The sequence below is a fragment of the Vigna angularis genome, chromosome 4 (genome assembly GCF_016808095.1).
Source record: "Vigna angularis cultivar LongXiaoDou No.4 chromosome 4, ASM1680809v1, whole genome shotgun sequence".
Taxonomy (NCBI): Eukaryota; Viridiplantae; Streptophyta; class Magnoliopsida; order Fabales; family Fabaceae; genus Vigna; species Vigna angularis.
The window spans coordinates 14,829,717-14,847,574 of record NC_068973.1 but is presented as its reverse complement, the minus strand read 5'-3'; the positions used below and the strand labels follow the sequence as shown (position 1 = coordinate 14,847,574).

The 17,858-nt window shown below is 33.3% G+C and overlaps 3 protein-coding genes across 8 annotated transcripts; 2 read left to right on the top strand and 1 right to left on the bottom strand.

The window, feature by feature from the left end:
* Positions 1 to 3,675: 3,675 nt before the first annotated feature.
* On the top strand, positions 3,676 to 6,694 carry LOC108331586 (SNF1-related protein kinase regulatory subunit gamma-1). The gene is made up of 6 exons (XM_017566375.2): positions 3,676 to 4,021; positions 4,397 to 4,569; positions 4,983 to 5,153; positions 5,248 to 5,523; positions 5,916 to 6,082; positions 6,193 to 6,694. Exons 1-6 carry the CDS (start codon positions 3,856 to 3,858, stop codon positions 6,488 to 6,490), a joined length of 1,251 nt encoding a protein of 416 aa, XP_017421864.1. The 5' UTR covers positions 3,676 to 3,855; the 3' UTR covers positions 6,491 to 6,694.
* A 56-nt stretch (positions 6,695 to 6,750) lies between these two features.
* Positions 6,751 to 11,327, bottom strand: LOC108331587 (uncharacterized). 5 transcript variants are annotated; one of them, XR_001832402.2, is made up of 7 exons: positions 11,093 to 11,327; positions 10,621 to 10,791; positions 10,444 to 10,533; positions 10,100 to 10,219; positions 9,957 to 10,028; positions 7,386 to 7,495; positions 6,751 to 7,091 (listed from the first exon to the last, which is right to left on the bottom strand). XR_001832402.2 is itself a non-coding variant. In XM_052875993.1 (6 exons), exons 1-5 carry the CDS (start codon positions 11,267 to 11,269, stop codon positions 10,005 to 10,007), a joined length of 582 nt encoding a protein of 193 aa, XP_052731953.1. In that variant the 5' UTR covers positions 11,270 to 11,327; the 3' UTR covers positions 6,751 to 7,113; positions 9,957 to 10,004. The 5 variants fall into 5 exon arrangements, 3 of the variants coding, with proteins under 3 accessions (XP_052731953.1, XP_017421867.1, XP_017421866.1); XR_001832401.2 differs by having other exon boundaries at positions 6,751 to 7,088; XM_052875993.1 differs by lacking the exon at positions 7,386 to 7,495 and having other exon boundaries at positions 6,751 to 7,113.
* A 683-nt stretch (positions 11,328 to 12,010) lies between these two features.
* Positions 12,011 to 17,355, top strand: LOC108332159 (uncharacterized). Of its 2 annotated transcripts, XM_017567328.2 has the most exons (7): positions 12,011 to 12,520; positions 12,608 to 12,791; positions 12,884 to 13,134; positions 13,486 to 13,600; positions 15,456 to 15,548; positions 15,858 to 16,001; positions 16,903 to 17,355. In XM_017567328.2, exons 1-7 carry the CDS (start codon positions 12,156 to 12,158, stop codon positions 17,017 to 17,019), a joined length of 1,269 nt encoding a protein of 422 aa, XP_017422817.2. In that variant the 5' UTR covers positions 12,011 to 12,155; the 3' UTR covers positions 17,020 to 17,355. The 2 variants fall into 2 exon arrangements, with proteins under 2 accessions (XP_017422817.2, XP_052732705.1); XM_052876745.1 differs by lacking the exon at positions 16,903 to 17,355 and having other exon boundaries at positions 12,017 to 12,520; positions 15,862 to 16,000.
* Positions 17,356 to 17,858: the final 503 nt, after the last annotated feature.

Below are 17,858 nucleotides of genomic sequence, written 5' to 3'. Positions count from 1 at the left end.
CTTAAGGGAAGCAAGACTTTATTTATGTGATAGTATAAAATGTACATTGCAATGATCATGTAAGATCATTATATAGGAAAGGAAAAACTGAAAAAGGAGAAACACATAAACTAACACTGTTGAGCGATAAACAGATAAAACATGAAATCTAAGAATGATCCATGTTGGCATGCTCAAAGGTGTGAGAATAAATGCGCAAATGATGTAGAAATCATTAGAGTCCCAATTATTAACTTCCACTTGCATGCAGTTAAATGTCACAATTCTTTCTCATAAATTGAAAATTTTAAAACAGACGTAGTCCGAAATTATCTAATGTGTCCTAACTTGTTAACTTGCATGATAGTATTAAACATTCAATAGAATTTATCTACAATTCTATGACTCTGCTTCTTTTAATTGCAACATGAGGCAGTTGCAGGCAAGCTTAGGAGCTGATGAAGATAGTAGGAGTGTGGTTACAATAATTTGCAAGGTATCAACCATTGTAGACAATGATGGAGATATGTGTGAGGTGTTTGGTTAAAGAACCAGAAAGATAGGTTCTCTATAAAGGATGTTTTGTGGAACTTGTAGTTTGCATCTCAAGTGCAAGATGCTTAGAGAGAGGGGATTCAAATAGTGAAGGGTCACCAAGCTCAAAATTGTGAGAACTTTTCTTTCACTTTTTTTTTGTTTTTGTACAGAAAAATTGTATTATGACATATTTTTACATTCATTTGACACAGAATATAAGGGTAAAATAGTTATAAAAGTGTAAAATTTTGTATTTTTTTAAGAATGAAAAGAAGAAAAGGTAAGTAAGAGTAATGTCACAATAAGTAAGAAAATTTTACTATAAGTTCTTATGTTGTAACTCCTTTGCCCTAAAAAACGAGTAGCTTCTAATGAAAAACTATGATTTCAAAGTTTGCACTATAATAATTTGTAAGCTTTTTTTTTTCTAAATTCACACTTACACAATTTATGGTGATGCCTAGTAATACTTTTGAATTTAATAGATTAATTTGAAATATATTTTGTAACATTTCTAAACTCAGGAGACTAATTTGATATTATTTGTTAGAGATATTTTATAGATAAGTAATTTGTGGTGATTTATAATGCATTTAGTAAAATACTTTTTCAAATTATATTATGAATAATATCATTATTATAATAATCTAAAATAATTTTAAACAAAATAGACAATTAAAATTTTGGTTATAAAATTAACAAAAAATAATTAATAAACATTTTTTGGATTTCAAAATTTTAAATATTTTTTTTGACGATTTTAAAACCTTGAATAAGTGTTAAATAATAATAAAATATGATAAATTTGGCGACGATTTTTAATTGTCAAAATATAATGAAATATTATAAAATAAGAGTAAATTTTGTAGTGATTTGTAATTTCTGCTAATTTTTCTTCTAGCAATAATACTAACGCTTATAACGCATATACACATATGTATATTATTTATTATTTTATTTGAATTTTAACTATTATTTAATATATTTAATCTTAAATTAAGTGAGAAAATTTTTTAATAATTATTTTGAAAAAAAACATATGTTATTTTTTATATATATTATTGCTAGTAAAGTTAACCTCATTTAAATTAATTATGAAACATATTTTCTCTCTAAAATTTGAAAGATCAAATATATTTTTTTTTCTATCACAAACTTTCATTCATTTTCATTTCAAAACTTTATTAAAAATTGAATTTAGTTATCATAATCAAACAACATTAAAGATTTGTTGATGTAAGAAAGGATAATGCCATATGTCAATACGTATTGACATGAATATATACATGTCAATATGTGAGCACAAAGTTGTTTAATACATTAGTAAATCTTTAATGTGTGATGACTAAATTCATTCATTAATAAAGTTTGAAGACGGAAATTGTTTAAAGTTTGAAATATATATAAAATTTAATTTTATATAAAAATTAAGAAATTAAAAACCTATTTAACCTATTAAAAAATTCTAAATTTCATAAAGTTTATAAAATTGAAAAAAAAAAGACAAAATGAGAATCACATAATTTCATAAAATCTCTTAAACCACATGTAAAAACATAGTATACAAACTTAATGGTTTTCAATAAGTCCATGATGTAAAAAAAATAAAAAAAAGAAGAAAAAAAACTAAGTTAGGATCTCAAAATTACGTGATTCTCACATATATTATAGGAAGACTATCTTTTGTATAAAAGATCACCATTAGGTGTTCTAGAGATCCAATGAGATGAATGACTCATGTCATTTCTCTCTATGAGATATGTTTCTTCAGTGTTTTAGAAATTTAATTACCTAATGATGGTGATCTAAGATTTCACTTCATGTATTCTCTATTATAATATCTTTCTATCTTAAAGGACAAAGATATATAGGACAAAGATATATATGTACTTCTTAAAGAAGAATTTTTGTTTTTCCGTTAGTAATTTGTTATTTATATAGATATAAACTTTATTATTTTTCTAAACTCATAAGATATCTCTCATTATTCGAAAATACTTTCAACCCAATTACTATCTTATCTTTCATTATAAATTTATTTATATATTACTTCTCTGATTAACATGTCACGTGCTTCTAAGACATAAAAGTTCCACTTTTAATTTACTTAACTCTTTTTGCAAAGAAATTTTTAAGTAAGATGCGTCGTAAAAAAGGAAAACAACTTTCCTTTCCACATAGAACCTAAACTACTAGTAGTTCCTCTTATTTTATCCTTCTCTTTTACTTGGAAATAAGATATTTGGGGAGTTGGATAAGAACAACAATAATATCAGTCAATTGTAGGAGTGAAGGGGGAAGAGAAGAATTATAACATATTATCGAGTCAGCTTAATGAATAGTGAATGTCCCAATCATTTTCCCTTTTCTCCTATCAGCCGCTTGCGCAACAATGAATATCCTACTCATTATCCTCTCTTTAGTGTAAAGAAAGTATATATATAAATGGTCACTCATAAATGAGATCAATAATTGTTGTTCGGATAAAATAAATCAATCATTTGCTTAACAAAACTAATAGAAGAACTTTTTTGTCCATTAAAATTACACAAAACTTCTTTATAAGTCAAAATTAGTTTATATATAAATTAATTATATTATGTATGTATATATTATGTATGTATGTAATGTTTGGACAAGTTTTCTAATAACAATTTCAAGCAAAAAGATAAAAGAAATGGAACTAGTTTCTTTATAAGTCAAAATTAGTTTATATATAAATTAATTTGTAAAAGCCTTATTGTAAAACGTTTTTAAAGCGTGCATAAATTGATTTTACCGAGAAAATAAAATATTGGAAATAATGTTTTAAAATATATGGAAAAAGGTAATTAAAATAATAAATAGCACAATAAAAAATATGGTACATCAATAATATTATAGTTAAGAAAAAAATTAACAACAGCTAAAACTAAAATGAACCTCTTAGAAAAATGAAGTAATGTGAGAAAGCTCCTATGGTGCATGATAGCACCGCACACCGTTATTAGCAATAAGAGTGGTATGTTGGATGAGGACGTGTGCCGAAAATATAATAGAGAGTTTGGATAAGCTTGGTGATTAGTCGCTATACAGCGTAGGACAAGACAATGAGACATTACGTGTACGACAAACGACTTCATCACACAATGTGTGATCTCATCGTGTTCCTCCACGTTTTCCCATGTTCCTAAGTCAACGAATTGTGTTCCAAGTTTTCAAATCATGCGGTGGATATCTTCGGTGTATGGGAAGTAGCTTGTGAAGTGGTAGTAGATTATGTTTTCTTCTGTTGAGCTATTTATGGGGATGTGTAAAGATTAGTTTTTGAGCATTGGTGTTGGAGAAAGAGTGAGAGTTATGGTGACAATGGAAGAAAGTCCACGGAGCCCAGAGGCGAAGGTGGGGTTGAGAGTGGAGGATCTATGGGACGTTCAGGAGGCACAGCTGAGTCCTGATGAGAAGCTCAATGCTTGCTTTGAGAGCATCCCTGTCTCTGCCTTTCCTCTACCTCCTTCAAATCAAGGTACTCATTCAACTCACATCACTTCAGTTATCAATTTTTACCAAGTTTAGGAAAAGGGTGACTGGGATTTTGCCTGATAAGATTTTTGGAAGTAATTGTGACTACATCAATTGTATTTGTCTGTAGTTTTTTTTTTATACTTTACTCGCAGTTATAATTTTTAAAACCTTGATTCTTAGGGATTAAAAAAGAGATTTTGATTATAGTATAATCATTATACCCACATGAAAAATTAATCTCTAGTATTTGATCTAAGCTACGCAAATGTTTTGCACTGATGAACACAGAGTGTTTTGGATCAACTGACAGGAAGAGAAAAGATTGTAATTCTACACAAAATGTAACTCTTTTTGGTTCATAATTTTGTGTCTTCAGAAGTTGAGATAAAATCAGATACCACTCTAGCAGAAGCAGTGAAATTGCTTGCACAACACAACATTCTCAGTGCACCTGTGGTGGATGTAGATGCACCTGAAGATGCTAGTTGGATCGACAGATACATAGGAATAGTCGAGTTTGCTGGAATTGTTGTATGGATTCTGCATCAGGTTGGTATGTCAATTTGATTAATTAGTTATCTACTAACCTTCTGCTTCTCCCCACCAACAGAAAAAAGTTGCCGTAAGAAAAACGATGTGTAAATAACATATTTGTGGATCTAATTTAGGAAAGCTCAGAAGTGAGAAATTTGGAAGAGGAAGCAAGAACATGCTAAAAGGACAGTTTAATTGAGTCTAGTGCAAGTATCGTGTTTAATATTATTTAAATATTCTGGTGGGGTGATGTGAATTTTGTTTCTCGGTTCTGGGTAGGAGACTTATTTGATAGTTTCTTGGATGAAAATGTTGAATTGGATCATGAACTAGTTGAAAAATGATGTGTTTCCTTGTTCATATCGAAGTGATTTTAGTGGATTCATTTTTTCACACGCTTTGAATATGACAATCAATGCTGTTGACAGTCTGATCCCACATCTCCTAGGAGTCCATCCAGTGGATCTGCTATTTCGGCTGCTGTCAATGGAATAACTTCAGCTTTTGAACACGAAACCTTAGGCCTTGAATCTGCCATGACAACTTCAGGAAATTTTTTTGAGGATCTGACTTCTTCTCAGCTTTATAAGGATACCAAGGTTGTGTGTTGGACTTATCAATGCAAACTACTAACAGATTTGTTTTAATTGGTTATAATTCATTTATATAAGTTGCTAATTGTTTAGTAAACAGGTTCATGACATTTCAGGGTCATTCCGCTGGGCCCCCTTTCTCGCTTTGGAGAGATCAAACTCGTTTTTGACCATGCTTTTGCTGCTTTCCAAGTACAAGATGAAGAGTGTTCCTGTTGTGGACTTAGGTACAGGTCGAATTCAAAACATTATTACACAGTCTTCTGTAATTCACATGTTGGCAGAATGTGTTGGTCTTCAGTGGTTTGAGAGTTGGGGAACCAAGAAGCTGTCTCAAGTTGGTCTTCCCATGGTGACACAAAATCATATTATAAAGGTGGATAACTGTCTTATGTTTAATTTCTGATTCATGGTGGAAAATTATGAATTTCAGCTTATACTCTCCATGTTGTTTACGTCTGCTACAACATTACTCTATGATATACTAACAAAGCCTTACTAAAACATGTCACAATATATCAACTACAATCCATTATGCCTTCTACCATCACAATACACCCAGGCTTGTTTGGATAACTTTTTCATAAACATGTTTTATAAGAGTAGAAAATAATAAGATAAAATAAATTGAGCTTTCTGCATTAGTTAAAATCTACATATCCGTGATTAAATTTTGTAGAAGTTCTTTTCATTTAACTTCAACAAAAGCTAAAGTCGAAGGGTTGATTTTATATTTACCAACTTTGTAACAGGTTTCGTTGTTTTCAGGTCTATGAAGATGAACCAGTGCTTCAAGCATTTAAACTGATGAGGAAAAAGAGAATTGGGGGGTTGCCAGTGATGAAAAGGGCTGGTGGCACCAGGGCAATTGGTAACATAAGCCTGCAAGATGTTCAATTCCTCCTAACTGCTCCAGAAATCTACCATGACTATAGGTTTGTCATCACATTTCTGATAGACAGGAACTAGGAACTTCTTTATTCCCCGTATTTCTTTGCTGTTCTATATCCGTGGCATGCTGATTTATAAGTTCTCCCTATGACAGGTCTATTACAGCAAAAGACTTCCTGACAGCTGTTAGAAGCTACATAGAGAAGCATGTAGGGACCTTTCCAATGTCAGGTGAACTGATTACATGCAATACGGACTGCACAATCAAAGAACTGATTCAACTGCTTGACCATGAGAAGATTCATAGGGTCTACGTTGCTGACAATGATGGAAATCTTAAAGGACTGATCACGCTGAGAGATATCATCTCAAGGCTAGTACATGAGCCCCGTGGCTATTTTGGTGATTTCTTTGATGGGGTTCTCCCGATGCCTCCTAACAGCAGGGTTTGACATCCATCCGACAAGAATGACTTCTAATGCATCAGTAACAAATTGATCTGTTTTCCATCATAGCTGACGACAAGATCTTAGGGCAAGGCAAGGCCTTTGTAAAAAGCAACTTTGCAAGTTTATTGCTCTCATTTTGAGTTAGGTGAAACCGTGAAATGTGAAATTTTGTGTAAATTATGACATAATAATCAGGAGTTTTGGTCACACTTCTTTCTTTTGAACAAGTTGATCGTTTTGTTTATCGAAACAGAAATTGCTGATGCCCAATAAAGTAATCCATAAAGGGAATCCAAAGATCTTCATGTTTACAACTTGAGAAAGCAAAGGGAAAACGAGAGAAAAAAATGACTGGCAGGAAGTTATGTACGAGGGTGTCCCATCCACAATCAAAGGAGTTTCTCACTAGGAAAAGGGAATTGCTAAATCCATTAAACTAGAAATTTAACTAATAGCATTGGAATTATCTTAACCAAAAACCGTGACTGTTAACCATATTTCTTTCCTATATAGGAAATACTAAACTATGTAAATGATTTCGCCAGTTGAGGCTGAAGCCCAAATCTTGATTCCCCCTGCTGGGTCTGTCATCGATGTCCTCCTGCTATACCAGAAAAAAGAAATTCCTGTATCAGATCAAATTGAAATCACCATGAGCTTTGTATTTCACTATTTCAGACTAAATTTCAACCACAATATTTGACTGGCATTACATTGTTCTTAGGGCTATCAAATATACAAGAGTGACAAATTTTAGAGAATTGTGAACCCAAAATCGCAAAATGGGTGGCGCAGTGGTTTAGGTATCTATATGGTACAGAGGGTGGTAGCAGTCTTATCACCAAAAGGAGAGAGGCTGTTTCCAGTGTCTAGGCACTCACAAGACATTAAACCTTACCATTACGCCACGGCTCAGCCTCTGAGAATTGAGAATCTAAATTACAATAACATTATGTATTCAAAATCTCATGTTTTCAGTTGAGCTCAACCATAGAGCCAATTTAACCTCTGAAAGAAGAAAAGGGAACAAAGATTTCAGCGTAACTCATTATGCAAAAAAGCACAGCACAGATACCTATAAAAAATTTACAATAAAAAAATTGGTTACTTCATTTGAAACTAGAAGAATGGTGGTTCATGTATAGCGTTGCAATTTCTACGCTTCAATAAAATGCATTGAAATTCTTTCACAATCATCACTGTCTTCTTGTGAGAGTAACTAGAACATATCCATTTACTCATATTTGATATTTGTTGTTAAAACTTTATATTTTATAGTTTTTTATTATGAGATATGCGTTTTGGTCATGTTGATTTAGTTAAATAGTAAATTATGTTTATTTACATTTTTACCATTTATAAAATTTAATCATATCTATAATCAATTATTTTCTTTATATATATAATTTTAAAAATTATATTAAGTACTTGTACCCCAATTTTTTTTTTGAATGCTGTGTTGGTACCCGTATCAGATACCAGTACTGTACTCCGTGCAACATAAATTTAAACTTGTGCTGAAAACGAATTCAAAATTTCAATTTTTAGTAATCACTTTACAAACTGTACTAAAAGGAATAAGAAGAATTTTTATGGTCAAGCGTAAATTTATCTCAATTGTAAGCAAACACCATTAACACAGCAAGAATTGGTCATCTATTGTTTTAGTTAATACTGCATTATAGACCCCATTTCTGATAAATAACACTCATTTTATAGCAAGATTGATAGCAGCTTTACTTGCTTAAGAGGTGGTTAACTTCCTGGAAATCCAAAATCTATTGGATCCTGACAGCTTATTTGCAAGTTTATTTTGGTAAGAGTTGTTGAAGCTGCGAGGAATAGATTTAAAGATGTATTCACCCTATTACAATTAAATGGATAGCCAATCAGAAGTGGTTTTTACCACTGACTTTGGGCGGAATTTTATTACAACACCAATTTTCATGTAACCACATGTGCTACTTCATTTCAAGAGGCAAATGGAAGTGCTAAGAAATAGACTTTAAACTTAACTCAATCCCACAAAACCGGTTTTTAAGGTGAAGTTTGCACCTACTTATATCTAAATATTAATGTGTGGTCGATAACAGGTAGAATGCTATGTCTAACAAACACAAATCTCGCTAGAATAAATTCTAACTCATGGCTCTAATACTATGTTAAGGAGTAGATTTTAAACCCTAACTCAACCCCACAAAACCGGCTTATAAGGTGAGATTTACATCCACTTACATATTCTAAATTGGTCTTATCTCTAGTCAATGTGAAACTTCCAACAGGAAGAAAGTCTCACATTCCATTCAATGGCTTGTTAGTTAAAGGAACAAGATTAGGCACTAAAACAGGTCAAACATCATTTATACAAGACTCAAAAACAGATGAAACATTGTACCGATGAGAAGCATAAGGAACAAAATTAGTGGAGAGTAAATTTTCTTCAACCTTGGGCTGCACAGACAGCTATGCTTGCACCATGCTTTTATGGTTATTTTCAGATATTGAAATAGTACGGAGAGGTGTCTTACAAATCGAAGCTACCCCCTACTTCTAGGGAACTTCCTGTATTCCATTTGGCCAAAGAATTCCAGCTAAAAGCTATTGGCTTCTATGCAACAGAACCTGAATTTCGGCTGAACTAGAAGCTCAAGATGAACCAAAACAGGTTTTGAGTAATAGAGGATGTATACATGCAGGAAAGAAAATGAAGCAATTTTTAATTCAATTTAAGGGCAAGCCAGCTGAAGATGCAACATGGTAGGAACAGCTATCAATTTCCAACTTCAGCCTTCAGGAAAAGGTTGCATTTACAGAGGGTTTAACGATACAAGTCCTAAATAAACTAGCCATTTGGAAGGTATACTCAAGAAAGACATACAAGGTCTCAGAAACTGCTATGGAGCGCAGTTATTTTGTGGAAAGAAGTTGCTAGAACAGTTATTGCAGAAAGAAATTGCTTTGTAAAGAAGTTATTGTGAGAGGGGAGAGTTGTGTTCCTTTGTAGTTATACTCTGTTATATAGGAAAAAGCAATTTTGTCAGATGTATGAGGGGAGAAGTCATCTCTGCAAGAGCCTTGGCTCCGACTTTGTATCTAAAACAGTGTATTATTGAATTCAATAAAACTCCCCTTTTAAATTCAGAAGCATTGTTTATTAAGTTCATGTTTTTTCCATCTAGTAAGATAAGACATTGATAGATACTAGACCAATTAACTGAACCATAATTAGCTCAACTGTCCTATTCTAACCAATAAGCAAATTGATATCCTCTCATTCTCTTGCATTTGCAGAAATAACATTTTATCCATGCGAGGAAAATGCAGTTTGACTAGTATCCTGATGATGACCGTGCTCAAGTTAAGTTCTCAAACACAAGTACTTCAGCACTTTAAATTTGGCCAATTTTTTCCAATAAGAAGCATACTGAGTAAATCTAAAAGCAAAATGCAACAAATTAGTCAAACATACCATTCCTTGTAAAAACAAGTTCTAAGAAACTCCTTCGGTTTACTGGTGCTAATGCCCATTTAGTGCCTCATCCTGACAACATATAACGAGCTCATTATAAAATCCAATCTGGATAAAAGTTCTAACTTCAGTTTAATGTTTACCATGGTAGAAAACTGGTCTCTAATACAGTGCATGGTTTTCAGCATCATATCTATAGAATCTGTAGCCAACTGGAAATTTACATCTTGAACTCCCGACTGAAATGGAGCATCATTTTGAAGCTGAAACGGAAACAGTTAAAACAATAAAATCACATAAAACAATATTTGATTATTTTACATACAATACATATGCATATCTACTTAATAATAAAGCCAGACCAGAAGACTTAATTGATACGCACATCTGTTACTTCTCACTTGTGTTTAAAGTCTAGAGCAGCACAAAATGAGCATTGAAGGAAGGAAAGTCCGTCCTCTACTCAAGTTCAATAGGTGGTATTTACCTTCAAATCAATAACCGCTGCAGGGTCTGCTGATCCTTTCTCCAGATTTGCCATATTCCATGTCATCGCCTTTAATCTAGGCACAATATTCTTGAAAACAATACAGTTTAAATTTTTAATCTCAGATTAATGTGCAATTGAGCTCACTTTCACAAAGTATACAGTAAAACAACTTACTTGATCTTTCATCACATCTTCTTGCCACTCTCGCTGAAACTTCTGCAACAGAAGTGTCAACAGTTTTTGCAATTCAGGCAGAACTTCATCCGGAAACAGCTTTGGAATATCCTCCTTTGAAGTATTCTCATAAACACACCTCCTAATTAACATTCGGAGGCAAACCAGAAGCTGCAGATAGTGTTAAAATAATATTTTGTACCGTGATAAGGATTTCTATAGAAGAACTTATAGATAAGCATTTGTGCTGGAGAAAAATATTGTCTTTTTCAATAACGTACCATTATATCATACAAAGTTAAAATAAAAAGTTTAAAAAATTAAAAATATATATATAAAAGCTAACTTATATATAAACTAAATTGGCTTATAGATAGATGCCTTTTATTTTTCATTTGAAGTTTGTCCAAACATAACCTAGATCATTGCTACTACTATGTATCCATAAACGTAGAAGAAAGAGAGGGAGTACTGGGTCGAGATCAGATTCATTGTGTAGTTGAAGCATGTCTTGGATGACGCATCGATCAGAAGTGCCAAGACCACTCTTTCGAGTTCTCCAAAGGACTTGAAGAATGTATTCGATAGATTCTTTGGAATTTGCCCTCATCAGCACCGGCAAATGACCCCATATCGTTTGCTCCATCATCAACCACCACTTTATTGGAATTTATGAAATTGAAAGTTCAGCTTATGTAAGATTTATTAACCCTATGCCAAAATGGTACCCTATTCCTCAGTAAGAAAATAATAATAATAATAATAATAATAAATTTTTCTAGTATTTTACGTTGTTAAACAAATTGAGTGATTTGTTCTGTGTCTAAATATTAAAATGTTGGCTTAATTAAGGTGAATGCCTAATAAATTTTTGAAAATATTAATTGAATACTTGTAAAATTATTGATTTGAGTTCGTTAAATTTTAAAACTTTCCTTCAAAATTGCATTTTTTTTGTTAATTATAATGTGACACCAAATGTTCTGTATAACAATACTATGTTACAAAATGTCACGACGAGTATTTCCTTAAAGAATTTGTTATATTTAACGAACACTAATGCTAAAGCATATTAAAATTTTAAAATAAAAAATTAAAATATTTGAAAAATATGAAATTATATAATTATAAATTATAAATTATAAAATTTTCGAGTTAGAAAATTATAAACTATAAAATTACAAAATTAAAATAATATAAAATTATAAAATTATAAAATTATAATATTATAAAATTATTGTAATTACAAAATTATAAAATTAACAAATTAAAAATTATAAAATTATAAAATAAAAAATTATAAAATTGTAAGAGTAGAAAATTATAAAATTATAGATTATAAAAATATTATATTATAAAATGTTAAAAGTAGATATTGGTAAAACCTCTTGGCCTAACTAGTCCGACTAATCACTTAGTCCCTCTCTCTCCATTGAGAAGTTCCCAAACAAAAATCCTTCTAAAATACATTCAAACAGAAACGTCTCGTGCGCTCTCCTCGTTTTTGAATCCCTCAAACTGACAGTAACTCTGCCATGGCACCGAGCGATCTCCGCCGTCCGTTCAAGCGACCGCCGATTTCTGATCAAGAGAAGCGCAGGGCACAGTCTTTTCTCCGCCAGGCACAGAATCGCCAAGACGCCCAGCGCCATGCGCGTTTCTTAGTCAGCACCGTCCTCACTCTCCCCTCTCAATCCTACGTACCAGAATCCCAACCCGAACCCGAACTCGAACTCGAACTTACCGAATCCGTTTCCTCTTCCGGCTCGAACTCGCTCGAGAACCTCGACGTCGTCGGAGCCTCGAAGCTGAAGGCAGCGGAAGCTCGCAAGTGGTTCGCAAAGCAGCTCATGCTCCCCGAGTGGATGATCGACGTTCCCAACAACCTCACCCAAGATTGGTTCTTCTCCTAACCTAAGCTTCCTTCAACCTCTCTTCTTCTCAATTTCTTACACCTTAACCGAAACTTGATTTTTGTCGTTTTCAGGTTCGTCTTCGCTCGCCCTTCCGGAAAACGGTGTTTCGTCGTTTCGTGTAACGGAACGACTATTAGCCGTCTGCGTAACGGTTCCATTCTGAATCGGTTTCCCTCCGCGCTACCTAGCGGCGCCAGGAAAAAGGAATCTGGTTCCTCTCAGTCTTACTCTATATTGGATTGCATCTTTCACGAGGTTACTACTTGCCTATCTGAATGGATTTTTTTTTTAAATTTTTTTAATGTTAGTGTTGACTTGTATTGTGTGTGGTTTTTTGGGGGTGGCAGCTGGATCAGACCTATTACGTTATTGACATGGTTTGTTGGAGGGGTTACTCTCTGTCCGATTGCACTGCGGAGTTTAGGTTCTTCTGGTTGAATTCCAAGCTTGCAGAAAGTGGTGCTTGTGAACCTCCTTCTTATTATCACAAGTATAGGTTCAGTTTGGTTCCGGTGTATGGTTGTGACTGGAATGGTCTTCAAGCTGCTTATTCAGCACCGGTGCCTTATGTCAAAGATGGTCTTCTTTTTTACAACAAGTAATTGATAACTATTTCATTACGTGGTTATTGTTTAGAACCGTTATCTGATAGCTTTTCCCATGAGCTACACTTTGCTTTATAAGTTAAAATTGACTTTTGGAGAAGCTATAATGAGATAACTTCAAGATCAACTTATACATAGATTACTTTTAACTTATGATAGAAGTTATTTTATTCTTTCTTCTTAAGAAGAAGTTTATCCAATCAGCGTTTATTTCAACTCAAGTCATGGTTCTCTTAGGTCTTATAATCTGTTGTGCAATGGGATTTGTTATTAAACATGTGTCTATTTTCCCTTTTTAGGCTTAGTATTTTGGGTTGACCTTTTTGCTTTGATGTTGTTTTTAGGCATGCTCATTATCAGGCAGGAATTACGCCTTTAGCATTAGTTTGGAAGGATGAAAACTGTAGTAAATATGTTATGGACACGGACAGTAAAGGACAGGTTCCGAACCAACAGCAGGTTTTCCCTTGCTTCCTTTTCATCTTTTCATTGCTTTGCTTTCGGTGCCTTTTCTTTGCTCCTTATATTTATATTGTATGCTTTTGTGGTTTTCCAGACTTTAGATTGGAAATTGTATGTATGGAACACTGGTTTCCCTTGTTGGGCACCCATGGAAAATTTTTCTTGCTTCATGTTTTCATTGCAGCCATCTACCGTCTAATAAAATTGTTCAATTATAGCTGGAAGGGAAACTGCATACGTACCAATGCAGACATGTGGTTGCTTTGATACAGTTTTAGGTTGCATAGAGATGGAGAGAAGATACTGTATGTTAGAGAATGGAGAGTTTATGTGAGAAGAGGAAAGCATTAATAGCCTAACTGCCTAGGCAGTTAGGAGAAGCGGGGAAAGAGGGAATGTATAAATAGAATTCATGTATTGTTTGGAGGGACGTTTTTTGACAGTTGTTGAGTTGACAGGAGTGTTAACCCTGTGGGGGAGGTTAGGCTCTCAATTGAGATTGTACAGTGTATTTCTTTCTGCTGTGAATACAAGTTTAGCATTCTTTGGTCTTCTGTGTGTGAGTACTGTGTGTGCGATCTCTCTTTTGGTTAGGTTTAATCCATAGAAACCTAACACTGTATGTGAACATCTGCACTTCCAGAAACTTCTTTTGTGTGGCATCTAGTTTGTTGAGTTATATCCTGATGCTACAGAAATAGGAGAAACTCACTGGCATATGCCATAAGCAGACCCTAGACATCTTCTAAGTTCAAGTTTAGGCTGGCATCTATTCCCTCTTTCCTTCTTTCTAGAATGGAAATTATCATTTTGTTATGAACATTTGATGGCTTAACATTGGCTATTGTTCTTTTTCAACTACGTTGCATTTTTTTTTTTATGATAAATTGATAATGAATCTACCTGCAAGTGGCTTGAAGCTCAGACAATTTTTTTTTTAAATTTAAAACTGAAAAAAATGCATAATTACATTCAGTGTTCTAATTATATTTGACATTGGATACCTAGCTTGTAAAGCCATTGATTGAGAAGTTTTATATTGTGCACGTTGATGTTAGATTTTAGATGGTCAAATGTGAGATAAAAAACACGATTGAATGATTGCTTGGCTTCATGAAATTTGGATTTAATTTTGTTTTAGCCTTGATACAGCAGTAAATTTGCTGCTTATGGACTTGGAGGTCATGGGTTCAACTCCTGGAAACAACTCCTCTTTGTGGTTTTGTACGCCAGTCCTCCTTAGACTTCATTAGGGGGAAGAAGTGTGCATTAGGATGCCAATTTTGTTAGTGAAATATGTATTTTCTTCATGTGCATCTCTAGAGGTTTTGGAAAATAATAAAGGTAAGAGATATTAGTTAAGGAAACATGATTATTTTAATTTTGAACTGATTGTGGAATGTTGTTATTTTGTAACTAATTATTTAAAACATGAGGCTGACCAGAGTTTAAGACTGTAAATTTCATCCTCCCCAAATCCACTGCCCTACATTGGAGAAAGCCTTCTGGACTGGTGCGTAGGAATAAGATCAGTTCATACTAGGTACCAAACTTTGTAGAAAGACACTTTCAACAGCTTCATTATGCAAAATAAACTACATAAATCGACTATTAAATTATGTAATATTATCTTATAAACTTGATCTACTTTTTATAAGAACATTAAATCTACCAATTGGATTGATAAAATTTACTTTTGATAACAAGTTATTGAAGGACTCTTTTTACTGAATTGTGGTGAAGTCATGTATAGGAGGTCTAAAATATAAATTTTTTATTTGTATTAAGATACACTTGTTGACATGTGATATTTATCATGTTGCTTAATCATTTTATCCACCTTTGCAAACAGTTGGTTTTGGAGCTTCAAGAGGATGGAAAACTGACCACTTCGGACGATCCTCCTATTGTATTTGGCTGTTTGGATGGAAGCTTTATACAACAGGTTTGTTTCAAAGAGGTTTCTATATAATTGTAAATTGGCATCTCTTGCTTAATGTGGTTATGACTTCTGTGACTCAGAATTGACACTTTCTGACTACACAATCTTACACCACTTCCTGAAATTTGATTTTTTTTACACTACTGAACTGATTCAAATAATTGGCTGTGAAATATCAATTCTGGATGGGATAGTCTGTTGTTAGAGTCATGAAAATTAGAAATAAACAAGCTCGGATTTAGTCACGGGACTCAAGTTTTAATTTATTGTTTAGGCTTTACTAAATAATTCCTATTTAACTTCATTTTGTAGTCAGGGCTGCATTCAGGATACCTTGTACGGTTTTCAATTGGGGAGGGAGGATTGATTTTGATGGATGGGAAGCTTGAGAAAGCTGATCTACATTATCTTGGGAAGGCCAACCGAGCTCGTGGTTCCGCTGATAGTTTCTCTAAGGTTGGTTGTAAGGAAATATTTCAGGACAGCACCAAAGTTTTTCTATTTTTCCTTTCATATTGTTAGATGTTAAGATGTGTGTTTCTGTTAATTGGGCTCAGCTCATTCGGTATTAATTAGATGCTTTATGAGTGGGGAATTATTCATAGGTTTAACTTATGTTATGGTTTATCCTCTCTTTTTCTCTTTTCCTCTTTTCGTTATTATTCTATTTTACATGTGCCTTGCGATTATTCTGTTATTGCTATGATCTTTCAAAAGTTTATAATTTCTTCAACCTCTAGACGTGGCTTTGTGATGATTCCTTTTATTTTCTTTTTTGATAAAGAAATAATTTATTAAGAAAGAAATGAGATGCAAATGCAAGAAGGTAAGGTATCATCAAAAACTAATCCAATACTAGAAGAAACGTGTAATTTTCCATGCCAATCTCCGCAGATCAACCAAAGACAGTCCTCCTAAAAGACCTTTAGCTGAATACCACAAGAAACCTAAGAAAGCAAGACTACCCCTAGTGAACACCAAAAGCATCACTTGACCAGTAGTAGTTTTAGCATTCCTTTCCAACCACACTGTAAAGACATGTCCTTCAATTTATGTTATGGATTACTGAAACTGCATTGTACTACAGAGTGGTAATTAAGCTAGAAATTTTGGAGGCTTTCTCAATTTTCGGCAACAGAAAATCAGAGTTTCCTGAGACGACTTTATGAAGTTAATTTTGTTGTTGCTTCCTTGTGCTTTTTTTTTTTCGTAATATTCATTTGACACTGACCTGTAAATGTTCAGATTTGAAATGCAGGAGAGTTGGACAATTTTATCTAATTGATTTGCTTATTTCGCTTGTTGCTCTGATTTTGGAGGTTCTGCTTACAACAATGCTGCAATTTTACACTTTCAGGTTATGTTCCAATACAGTATTCGACACTCCCCCTTAAAAATTGATGTTTTGTTGGAATCTGTCAGCTCACCAGTTGATCAAGAAAGCACAGCTTGTGATGTTGAGATGGATGGTTGATTGAGCAAGCTCTCTGGATTGCATCAGTTTTTTTATCCTGAGTGCAATGTTAAAGTCTTCACATTAAATTTTTTGGTTCATTAGGATGCATGTTTCTGTGAAAGCTTCAATAATTTATAGAGCAGAAGATTGACGCGTACCACACGTACCGAGACACAGTTGTAATAACCATACCTAAATTGTGATCTGTAAATGAAATTTCTTCTGCCCAGATGGGAGGAGTTGTGCATACGCAATAATGTTATTCTCTTGTGTCTGGTTGGTTAGTTCGATACTACTGGTAGCCTCATCTTTGTATTTTGATCGAGTTATTCCTGAGTCAAGCAGTGTACGGTATAGCATATGAATTGTACAGTCTATTTTAAATTTAAAGTCGAATTCACTACACCAGTCAGGTTATTTGCCAGACTTCCGCCATCTTACACTTAAAAGCACTGATACTTTAAATCGATCATCGTGATGATATTTGATTGATTGAGGCATGTTGGCCACTCATCAAATTCTTTGGAATACTTCTAGCCTTTAAATTTTAGTAGACGTTTGTTATTATCAGAATTAGATAACTAGGACATTAAAACATTAATCTATTACTATTAATGATTAAGACACATGGTATTATAAGGTTTATTTTCTCTAAATCTATATCTATTAAATATTTCTTTAGCCAAGTGTAACAACCTTAAACAGAAAACGAAATAGGAAAGAGGGAAAGTTCAATAATCTTCGCATATTCGATATAGTTTTTAGAATTTGATCTATTCATATTCGGAATTGTATCATTTGACTTATCTTTCTTAGTGTTTACAATCATGTTTCCTAAATCTTACTTGAAAAGGAAT